Source organism: Schistocerca americana, chromosome 3 (genome assembly GCF_021461395.2).
Source record: "Schistocerca americana isolate TAMUIC-IGC-003095 chromosome 3, iqSchAmer2.1, whole genome shotgun sequence".
Taxonomy (NCBI): domain Eukaryota; kingdom Metazoa; phylum Arthropoda; class Insecta; order Orthoptera; family Acrididae; genus Schistocerca; species Schistocerca americana.
In genome coordinates this window covers 112,841,087-112,853,484 of record NC_060121.1, presented here as the reverse complement: position 1 = coordinate 112,853,484, position 12,398 = coordinate 112,841,087, and the positions used below count along the sequence as shown (strand labels likewise).

The 12,398-nt window shown below is 37.5% G+C and overlaps 1 protein-coding gene across 4 annotated transcripts in view; it reads right to left on the bottom strand.

The window, feature by feature from the left end:
* Positions 1-12,398, bottom strand: part of LOC124607208 (troponin I 3-like) — a 129,404-nt gene that overhangs the window by 87,847 nt on the left and 29,159 nt on the right. For 3 of the 4 annotated variants that reach the window (XM_047139473.1, XM_047139474.1, XM_047139472.1), the window contains exons 2-4: positions 4,920-4,963; positions 2,931-2,948; positions 353-481 (exon numbers count right to left, since the gene is read on the bottom strand). In XM_047139473.1, coding sequence (XP_046995429.1) covers positions 353-481; positions 2,931-2,948; positions 4,920-4,934 — 162 coding nt within the window. In that variant the 5' untranslated portion in view covers positions 4,935-4,963. The remainder of the gene's footprint in view (positions 1-352; positions 482-2,930; positions 2,949-4,919; positions 4,964-12,398) is intronic. The other variant, XM_047139475.1, reaches the window with a different exon arrangement.

Here is a 12,398-nt window from a genome sequence, read left to right as displayed (position 1 = left end):
CAACAGTAAAACAAGCCATTGAAAGCACAATTTACATGATTGAGATGTGTACATCATGTCTTGAGGTGGACAATTTCTCTTGATTTATATTTTAAACAGATGTTAATGTAAATATATATATATATATATATATATATATATATATATATATATATATATATATATATATATATATATATCTTTACAAAAAAAAGATAGGAAAACAAAAACTACCTACTCTGAAACTCAAATGTGAACATGCTCTAATTTCATAAGAAAAGACGTGTGTGTGTGTGTGTGTGTGTGTGTGTCTGTGTGTGTGTGTGTGTGTGTGTGTGTGTGTGTGTGTGTAGAACATAAAACTGGTACTTACCCTCAGTTTCTTCTTCCTCTCTGGAGTCATGAAACCTTTCTTAGCCTTCTTGGCTTTAGATGCCTCCTCGAGCCGCTTGCGCACTTCTGCGCGCTTGCGGTCGATTTCAGCCTGTTTGGCTTTCTTTGCCTATTGGGAAATAAAAATTACTCAGTTATGGTACACATAACAAATATTCTAGTTTGGATTACAGAAAGAACATAAAACTATTTGTAATGATTGTTGACTGATTACATCTTGCTTATTAAAGATATTGCTCTGTGATGTACTTATCACTAAATTAATTATTCATCAACCTTGGATGAATAATTTTGTCTTTTTGGTACAAACAAATTTGATCAGTAACACAGATGATGTTAATTGGAAAATATAACATTAGTTGAAGTTGGTGAAATATAAGCTTATATACATTGCATTGGAAGGTTTGTATGGGCTAGTTACTGCTTAATATAGAACCGATGGAAAATGTAAATGGTGGTAGGTACTCAAGGACATGTTTTTTAAGGGACACAGAATTGTTTTGTAAACCTAGCTGTCAATTTAAGTGTTCAAGATGGCAAATGGGACTTAGATACTTAGTTTCAGCCAATTATTTCCATGCCTTAGATAAGGCAGCCAATAGGCCTATCTGTTTGTTGGTATGTTTCATTATGATTATGAGTTCTGTAGGAATGTTACAAATTTTCTCAGTGAACATGATGGCCATTTAATTTGTAAAAAATGGAGGCCATCTTCTTCCTTTGGATTATATTTGTGCATGAAGCTGTTATTTTCCAGTTGTGACCAGTTCTTAACAACAATCTTTATGATTTATACTCAGATGGGAATGGTGACTAACAGATTACCTTGTGCAAATTTCTAATATTTTAGAAGTGGTTAGAGGTGATAATGATAATGAACACTGTGTCAAGTGAGATGGCAGTAGACATACCCAATGTCACATGAAATGTACTTCCTTAAATACAAGGCAAGAGAAACTGTGTTGTGTGCTATAGACATGTTATATTGACACTGGTCAATGAGTAGTAGGTATACCAAAGGGGCAACAGAAGGATGTTTACACAGTACAGAGGTAACAAGAAAACATGAGTTAAGAGCTGTACACATTTGAATGTTACAGCTACAATTACATTATGCTAGTCTTAAGGGAGATGTGTTTCAAAATGGCTGGAGCATGCATCAATTTTCAGCAATTTATTCTGACATTTTGCTCTTACTTTTGTGCAACAGTGTTCCTGAGCATTCTGTAAACATTTACATGAGTGTTATACTTCTGAATTTTCTTCACTTAATTTTTTTTATGTTCATTTCTTTATGATCAGATAACTTTAGTCAAGAATCAAAAATTTTTTGTCATTTACTATTTTCAGGACTGTATAACAATGGCTGGTCAATTTACATTAAGCATAGTTCTGGCTGAAATAATATATCAAAATCCAGCATTCAGAAATTAAAATTAAAGTTGATACAGTTCTAAGTTTTTTTAGAACTAAGAATTTGAGAAAAACGCATTTCCATTTGTATAAAAAAAGATCCGTTCAGGTACACTTCCTCAGCACAGAAAGAGAATAAAACTTCCAGAATGAGATTTTCACTCTGCAGCGGAGTGTGCGCTGATATGAAACTTCCTGGCAGATTAAAACTGTGTGCCCGACCGAGACTCGAACTCGGGACCTTTGCCTTTCGCGGGCAAGTGCTCTACCAGTTCGAGTCTCGGTCGGGCACACAGTTTTAATCTGCCAGGAAGTTTCAGAATAAAACTTGTTGTTAAACTAATGGCTGTAATACTAAAGTTCCTGGCTTTTGATGCTCATTAAAAGTTTTGTTTTTGTTTTTAAGTATCTTTTTTTGGAATTGCATTCACACAAGCTATATGGTTGTATATATTTCATCCTTAGTGGCTGTAATAAAAGTCCTTTTTATACCATACATGTTTCACTTTATTTCAAATTATCTTCAGTGATCAGATGTTTTGCTTATTAGTGTATGGAAGAACGAACATGAAGAATGTAGCAGGAAGCAAAAAATCTGACCACTGAAGATGCTTTGGAATACAGTGAAGCACTTATGGTCTAAAAAAGTCTTAGTACAGCTGCAAAAGATGGAATATAACCTATATTACTTCTTTATAAGCAATTTTCCACAGATGCATTACTCACAGCAGTGGATATACTTTTAAATAATTTGGTCACATTCACTTCATACTTATTTTCAGGAATATAATTGCTTCTGCAGTTACATTATGGGATATGTTACCACAATGGCAGAAGATAAAGAATCCATGAAAAGTATATGCACTACCGGCACATAAGGAAAATTATTAATATGAAGGATCTAACATAAAATTTATTTATTTGTTCCATCTTTGAGCATTCTGCATGCTATTGATATGTTGTAGAGTAATTTTTAGTTGCAGGACTAATAGTGCTGGAGTTTCTAAAAGTACTTAGGCTAGGAAACTTTTGTTTGACTTATCAAATGGGTTATTCATATTTTGTTCTGGTATTTCATTTGTTAGTAATGATAGTAAGATCCAAAGGAAAAGCTTCATCCTCATGGTCCCAAATTCTGTACATGCCTCCTCAAGACGCTTTCTCTGAAAGGAAAAAGAAAAGCTAGTCAGTAAAGGTGATTTGCATTATAAAATACAAAGACAACACAACTGAAATTTCTGAAATGAGTTCTGTTCTCCAATCATTTCAACATATACAAAAAATTAGAAGATTTGAAGTTTGATTCCAATGATAATTATCTGATAGTAATTCGAAAATATTGCTTTTCAGTTAACAAGTCTTCGTGCATACAAAAGATTAACTGATGCAGTTAGGTATTACCAACAAGTGCAAACATATTTCAGTTACTGTATTTAAGAGGCCTTTTCCATTACCAAAGAATTTAAAATATCACATGAGAAAATAGTTAGTTAAATTATCAGTTCATGACAGAGCATAATAAATAAAGAAGAACTATTTACAAAAGTTCTTAGATTGAAACGGATGTCAGGAAAGATAAAAAGAAGGAGTGAGACACATATATTTTAATGTACAGTAATTTAGCTTATATTGTGTTTATAATACATCACTGCAAGCCTTGTCTTATTTAAAGACTAGACTGGCAGATGAGCCAATTTATATGCAAGATATAAATTTAATTTAATATTTCTTTACTGTTTTAGCAAAATTAGCAATGCAAAATTGGAGAGCATACTTAAGAGAAGTGAGTGTACTTAAATGAATCAAAATAAACATTTCAAAAGAAAAATTAACCCTGAGTCACATGATGCATGCCTGTATTTTCTTATTAACAGAAAATTCACTGGATGAACAATGTTATGATGAAAGTCTTCACAAACTTACAAAAAAAGCTCTCACATTTTTCTTCAAAAATGGCAGAACCTCTAGTGGCATTATAACACATTACCCTACAATTTCTTTGTATACCAAACTAAATTGAAATATGTGACCTGAAATTTACTTAAAGCTGCATCATGTGTCTCTACACATTGTCTTTAATAAATGAACAGTTACATTTTGCATGTCTGAAAGACAAAAACAGTTACATGGCAAACATGTAGCGTGTTATTTTGTTACGTATATGTTTCATAATGTGGCTTACTGTCTTTCTTGAAAGTTCACCAGTTCTTCATGTGGTTCTGTAGGACCTATAAGATTGCTATCAGTAGCATGAATATATTTTACACATACTTGACAAAAATTTCTGATCTGTGAAAATCCATTATTGTTGTCTGATTTTATGGGAAAAACATATTGAGAAATAGTAAATCATTTCAGATTTACAAGAATGTTGTGAAAAACATTATGTTTCAAACAACAGGAATTATGCTCATAGAGAAATAATCATTGAAGAGCTATGTAACATGATGTTACATCTACCATTTTTCGGCTCTGATATGCCACACATAATAATTTATGTTGTTAATATATGATTTTGTTGTTGAAAGGTGAAATCTGAAGGAAGGTATTTCTTTGAAATGCTTCATTGTGTATTGCTGACAATAACTGAAATTTATGAAAAGAAGTAGGCCTAAGGGTGAAATAACAGTAAATTCTTTGCTTTCACCAATACTGGTAGTCGTCATAAGTGTAGTTTAGTAAAGGCAACATGCAAAGGGCACACAAATACTGTACCTTTGTTTCATTTTGTATCTTGTTTCACTGCACAAATGAATGCACCAATGAGACGATGTCCATCAGTAATTTTGTTGTACACAGCAGATGATACCATGAAAAAAAAAAGATTAGAAAACCAATTTATTTTTGTTTGATGAAAACATGTAATTATTGGAAAATAGAAGCTCCCATATTTCATTATATAAAACTTAATGAAGTTGAATTATATGGATCTGTACATATGCACAACTATCGTTAACGCACATAAGACACAAATATGTATGCCTCATAGAAGAAATTAGCAAGAAAGGTTTAAATTTGTAAAGTAGGGCCCATTGGTGTTTGTACTTGCTAACAAAAATAAACAAAAACTGATTTTATTACCCGTGTCCTGAAAGTCCTTTGGGAATACAAAAATTGTTTGTAACTCACCTCACCTCATCGTCCGCCATGTTTGATCACGTGACTTTTCTTCCTAAACCTAAAACAATTGGAACACCATTGATTAAAGAAGAGAAATTTACATTATAAATTAACATGCTGAATGAAATCAACAATTATCTTCTAGCATAGTGGTCAATAGAAAGTACTTCTTTGGTTAAAAAAGTTAATATGTCTGAAAGAATTGAGAGATCTAATGCTGAATTATTGTGGCTGGTATACACTGGTGTCCAAAATTAAAGCAACAAACTGCTATTTCCCCATCCTGTGTCCAATTCATGATATAATCATTCAAAATGTCAATAGATATCATTACATTAGTGTTCTGCATGGAAGATGGCATTCCAATCAATGGATAACCATTCCAGCAATGATGTCAGAGCACGTACCAAGTGGGATGGTGTTTGCAGTGTAGTCCCGCATCCACAATCACTTTGCACATGGGCACAGGTTGTGCAGTATGGCACAGGCAAGATGCCTACAGACACTCTGCTCTGGAGGGCTGCAGGAAGAATAGAAGCAGGAGAGTTGTAAACTGATGTGGCCCGATGACTTAATGTGAATTGTTCTGTTGTTCCTCAGATAAGGAGACAGTTAATAGAGACTGAATCTGTATCTTGGAGACCAGGAGTGATATCAGAAGGAGTGGACCATTATTTGGCTGTAAGGGCATGAGGGTACTGGCTTAGTACTGCACTGCAACTGGCATCTGTCCTCACAGCATCCCATGGAGATGATGTATTGAGGCAAATGGTATACAGAAGGCTTCAGCAGGGTGGCCTTTATTGTTGAAGACCTGCTGTATGTTTACCTCTGGCATGTCTTCACAGAAGGAAGTGTCTACAGATTGGAGCAGTCAACACGCAACCTCGACAGTTGAACAGCAGGCCAATGTTCTTTTCGCAGATGAGTCCCAATTTGGTCCGGAGAATGATTCTTCATGGATTCACATCTGGAGTGATGTGAAACATGGTTCTGGGACCTAAACATTGTAGAAAGAGACTGATATCAAGGAGGATCTCTAATGGTGTAGGCAGGGATTATGTAGACCACTTGTATGGGTGAATCAGCAAAATTTAACTGCTGTCAGGTACCATGAGATCTTGCGATCTCACGCATGGTGGTTGCGATATGCTGTGGGCCCAGACTTTGTATTGATGGACAATAATGCTTGACCTCATAGAACACAGGTGGTCGATGTTTTTTTGAAAACAGAAGACACTGCACACATAGTGTTGCCTGCTCGCTCTCCCAATTTGAATCCCATAGAGCATGTCTGGTATGCACTAGGGAGATGGGTTGCATCATGTCAGCATCCACCAACCACTCACCAAGACTTGTGAGCAGCTATGTAGGATGAATGGGTGTTATTACCTCAACATGAGATTGAGGACATCATTTACAGCATGTGCCATTGTTTGAGGCCTGTATTGGGGCCAGAGGTAGTCACATCCCATACTGAGCACATTAACCAGTTGTCAGAATGTGTGGGCAAATCTGTTAAGTTGGAAAAATTTTAAGAGCATTTTTATCTACCATTATGCATCCTGCAGTTGATTATGTTCTGTATTCTTTTCATTTTTTCTGCTTTACTATCACCTGTTTATATTTTTTGTGTCAAAAATAAACACAAACTTGCAAAATTTCTGTTTGATGCTTTAATTTTCATCACCAGTATAATAAATGACAAAAATCACAATTTCTACCACAGAATTTCTGTTACAGTGGTTTCAGATGATGCTCATTTGTACCATGTTCTAATAATAAGATAACTGTGACATTATGATGACTGTTCTTTCTAGTTTTTCTGTGTGCATACTAAATCAGTGTTGAAGTTTGGAAATCATGTACTATGTGCACTAACTGATTAACATTACCTTTTCAAAAGATAATAATTTGTCATTGATTACTATTAAGATATCATTTATTTATACGAAAATTAAGTACATTTAACATCTGTAGATTCAGGCATAGTCAAAAACTCTTTTTTTTTTTTTTTTCTTCTAATATGAAGATGGAAACTTCGTATTGACTCATCAGTGACAGTATGCTATGTGTGGTCTTTGTATAGTGTCAATCCTATTCCTGAAAATACAATCCACAAGTACATTAATGAACAAATCAAATTGCTGTGCATTAGATATAAGAATTTGCTGAATTTCAGCAACATTACAGAATTTAGTGCATTGTCTTTCATAAACAGGAAGACAGAAGATTAGGCTTTAATGCCCTGTTGACAAAAGTGTTAGTAGTGAGCACAAGCTGTATGAGGAAGGAAATCAAAGGAAGCATCCCAACATTCACCTCAAGAGATTCAGAAAAAAAATTAAATCTGGACAGCTGGATGCGGTTTCGAATCACCATCCTCCTGAATGCAAGTTAAGTGCCGTACTAGTATGCTACCTTGATTGGCCCTTTCTTGAATATGATGTGTGAGAAAATACTTGTGGAGTTATCAACAGTTGTACATAACTATAATTGTGCCAATGCACAACTTGTTTATGTGGTCTATGTTCAGGAAGACTATTATGACAGTAACCTGTGTTTTACATTTGGTTGTATCACATTTGATGAAAATGTATTTTTGATCTCTTAATGTATACAATGTTTTTAACCTGTGGAGATGGTTGTAGTAACTAAAACCTGTGGAGAACAACCATACAATAGTACAGTTGATGTCATGAATATACTTTTTTCAACATATTTGTTACACTGCAGGTTCAGCATACATGAACAGTTTGCACTGATATCATTACCTTTGGTGGATTTCATCCACAGTGATCAGATTATGGTATTTCACTGCATATAAATCATTTTATATGATTTCTTTTCTTTCCATTCGTCCCAGCATTATATCGGTCAAGGCTTTGGCAGTAAGAGAGGCCTGTGTTCTGCATCTTGCATTCCTTTACATTTATGTTCTTTGGTATGGGACCATGACTGTCATAAGAAAGTCTGCTGGTCAATCTTTAAGTTATTGAGGACAATAATAACTATTGTAACGCAACAATTTCCAACAAGCTTTAAGAACGGAGTGAAATTTACATATATCAATGTTTCCTAATAATATACAGCTGGTTTCACTCTTTTTTAAGTGATATGGATCAGAATGTGGATTTACACTGCAAGATATCAGGAAATGAGTTTGCATCTGATTTATGTACTGTAACTAGTGGCAGCCCTCACCTCTCCCTCATATATACTCATAAGCAAATGAATTACAGACAGCTGCAGTGCTGTAGAGAGAGCTCTCACATCACAATGGAATGTGAAGTAATTGTGTATCATGTGAGTGAGCTGTTGTCAAGCCTCATACATACCAACATTACAGTTAACAACAGGATGGGCAAGATATGTGATACCCATTTCGTGAACATGATTGCAATCAGAGTGTAGGTTCTTGATGCGTGGGCAAGCAATCTCAAGGGTTGTGCAGGCTAAGCGCTTTTTCTGTATCTCTGTGCAATAGTGTACTGCGGTTATCTCAATTCACTGCCAAGTCAACAGTGTGTTGATGAAAGGCTGCATTATGACAGCTGATAGACAACCACTGTGGAGCAGATCACTTAGCAAATTAATGCTGCACAGCAACAGTTGGTGACAACCAAGCATCCAGAACCACTTCCTCACTGTGCAGACACCACTGCCCATACATGTAGCTCTGCTTATCATACATCATATGGCAGAGACAGCAGCATGGACACAGGAAAACTGCCACTGGGTACATGGATCAAGGGAACAAGCGCCATGCACTAATGAGTTACAGTAGACACTGATGACAGAGTCCAAGTACTCTATGAACCATAAAATTCAGCGCTCAGAATCTGGAACACAGTAACTATGGTAAACTTATCTAACTTTGTGGTACCAGTATTAACGCTTGTGAATGAGTAATCCAAACAAAATGGCACTCTATCGAAAACATAACATGCATGTAAGAAATCTATACATTGTTCAACTAACCAATGATGAAGAGTGTCTAAGAATTGCAAAAAGGTTGAAGTTAAAATTCTGCTAACAATGTGGTCGAGCTACCAAATTTGGTTATAGCATACCTAATTCTGTGACCTGTGTGCTTAACTTCGCGATAATGTGCTTTATACCGTTATATCTACGGTATAGTTACACTTCAACTAGCCCACGTTTCAGCATTTGTGTCATTGTCACCAACATATGCTTAAATATTGCACATAAATACGATATCATCAGCTGAATCGATGGACTGCCAAGTTTCGTGTAACAGTCACATACAAGCACAGTGCTGAATCCAGGCACTTTTATTCCTTCCACAGCTGTAACTGTCGTTATAAGTGGTGGGTATGTCATCATTTTCCTTGTTCTTTGACTTGTGTTTTCTCTTTTCTGTTTACTGCTTGGTGGGGGCATTATCTTCTCAGGTAAAATTAAGTCTGGCGCCCTTAAAAGCTTATCAAAAGGTGGTTAATGAATTGTGTCTCATTCCAATTACCGACATAGGACTACTCATATCTGCACAGAGGGTTGGAACTTTTTGGAACTTCACCGGAAACTTATTCAATATTCAAAGGGAATGTTTCTGTTTTACTGAATGCAGATCATAGTTGAGTGGTCTATGAAAAAAATAACGACCAGATGTAACAACTGCGTTATGAGATGTCACGTTTAAATGAATTTATTGGAATATGGCGATTTGCACTCCTTGTTAATAACATATGTTTTCATTTGGTGCGCACTTTTCTGCCAACCTGCCATTAAAATGTTATCCAGTTGCCTCCTTTGATTCAAATTGAGGAACACTCTCTCAAACATATACTACGAAGCCTGTGAACACAGAATTTAGTGACAATGAAATATGTTGTAGGATAGACAACCCCCAGCTTCTTCCCCAAGTTAGACATTTTTTGCAATTGTTTGCATTTCTAATGGGGATGATATTATCAAGAACATCTTAAATACCAAAGTTTTAATTTACACTATTGCCAGCAAATCGACCATGGCTCTGGCAAAGGACAGATTTAATTACTAGCTGTCATTGGTTTGAAACTGTCTACCAACAATAATTTTCTTAGTTGTCTTAACTACACTGCCAGGTGATTAGTACACTTGGAAAGACTACATCAATTTTGATTCCGTGGCAGCACTTGCCACCTGGGGGATAGCTGATGTACTTATCTAGGTTTCAACGTTGCCCTCCGATGGATAGCGTAGCGGCATAGTCACCAGAGCTCCATCTGTGCCTATCCTTTACCAAGGAATGCTCACAGAAGGCTTTGTGTGGTGCAAACGTGTGAAGCAACCAGGCAATCATGCTCTAATGCGGGATGGTGCCTTCAGAGAATTACCACACAGGTTGGACGTGCTGTACTAGTTGTGCAACGATGCTGTTATCAGTGGTCCCGAGGGCATACTCAGACCCATAGACGAGATTCTGGACGTCCACGCAGCATAGACGCCTGCCAGGATCGTTGTAATGTAGGGACGGCAGTCGCAGATCGTACAGCTAGCACAGCACAGGTGAGCCCAAACATGTCAACATGAGCTGTTGCGAACCAGTGATTAGCAGCGGGACTACGGTTAAACACACCTCTAGCCCGTTTCCCACTCACGCCACATCATTACGTTTGTGGTTCGACTGATGCCGCCAGAGGATCACTTGAAAGATGGAATGACGCGCCAGTGAGAAGCAGATTCTGTCTGCACGCAAATGACGGTCGTTTCCGGGGTGGCCGAGCCGTTCTAGGCGCTACAGTCCGGAACCGCGCGACTGCTACGGTGGCAGGTTCGAATCCTGCCTCGGGCAGTCTAGGGGAATGATGACCTCAGATGTTAAGTGCCACAGTGCTTAGAGCCATTTGAATTTTTGAACCCACCCCCGACCTAGGGGTGCGATAACTACAACTCTCGTTCACCTTTGTTGTTTTTGGAGTGGACGCTAGCCGGCGCTCGGTGCGCCCGTAATGTTGTTAGACCCGTTCTTTTTCTGCCCTTACAACAGGAAGGTGATGCATTATTCTAACAGGACAATGCTAGCCCAAGTACTGCTCGTGAAAGTCGACGTGCTCTGCAAGTTGTGCAGCGACTTTCATGACCAGCACGATCTCGAGACTCGTTTCCAATCGAGCACTTGTGAGACATGATGGGATGATAAGTGACTCGTGCGACTCGTCAACCAAGTTTTACAGAACTACATGAACAGGTCGAGCAGGCGTGGCATAACGTATCTCAGGACAGTATTCGCCATCTGTACAATCGACTGGATGCGGCATGGATCGATACCCAGTACCGCAGAACCGCTTGTGCTATTGAACTGAAAATGTAATCTTTTATGTACTCTATATTACCTGTTGCAACAATAAATCTTGAGTGGACTGGAAACCTCTAAAAGGATGTACTATTTTTTTCTGGCGTTGTATTTCATCTAGTCTCTCGTTTTTTCAGTGACTATTATTAGATTTTTAAGAAATTTAATTTCTCTGAAAATTTTGTAAAGCATTGTTACTTTGTGAAAAGTGGAGTGAGCGAATATCTACACTTTCATATTAAGTTTAGCGCTAAATAAAGGTCCTCGGGAGAAGTTTACTTCCCGGCAGCAGGCCTATAAAGTTTGATATCATAAGAGGTGGCAGTACATATACTTGCAAGTCCTCCGAGGGGGTTTGACATCTCATGTTTTTTCCATATTGTTACGCACTCAAATATTTACTGTCACTCCTTAAAAGCTCTTCAAAACAAGAGAAATAAATGGTGGAGAGAAGTGCGTTATTGGTAAATATACAGATGGACATTGCAGTGCCATGTTGGTTGTTTCAACTGTAAATCATTGTATTCAGGATACCGGTAGTTCCAGTTCATTATCTCATCGAGAACTAAATCATTAGCGACGAAGTGCAATGGCATGAGTCTGCTGCGGTCGGTTTAACGGAACCATCGCGGCTTTCGCCTGGACTGATTTGCAGAAACCACGGGAAACCTAAACGAGGACGGCAGCACAGGAATTTAAAATTTCTGGTCCGCAGCTCGCGGTCGTGCGGTAGCGTTCTCGCTTCCCGCGCCCGGGTTCCCGGATTCGATTACCGGCGGGGTCAGGGATTTTCTCTGCCTCGAGATGACTGGGTGTTATGTGATGTCCTTAGGTTAGTTAGGTTTAAGTAGGTCTAAGTTCTGGGGGACTGATGTCCATAGAAGTTAAGTCCCATAGTGCTCAGAGCCATTTGCACCATTTTTTGAAATTTCTGTCTACCCGAATATAAGTCGGATCCCTCAACTACTGGGGACTGATGACCTCAGATGTTAAGTCCCATAGTGCTTAGAGCCCTCAACTACTACGCCACCTCTTTCGGTTATCACAGCAACTTAAAAACGTATAAATCAGGGTAGTGAAATATATACAAGTGGAACTTTACTAGGAGATAAACATGAATGCCTCGAAAGCTCGCAAATTATCAGTTGAGTTGTTTTCATGGTTATTTCAGTGGTAGCTGTAATGCATTAGTCGA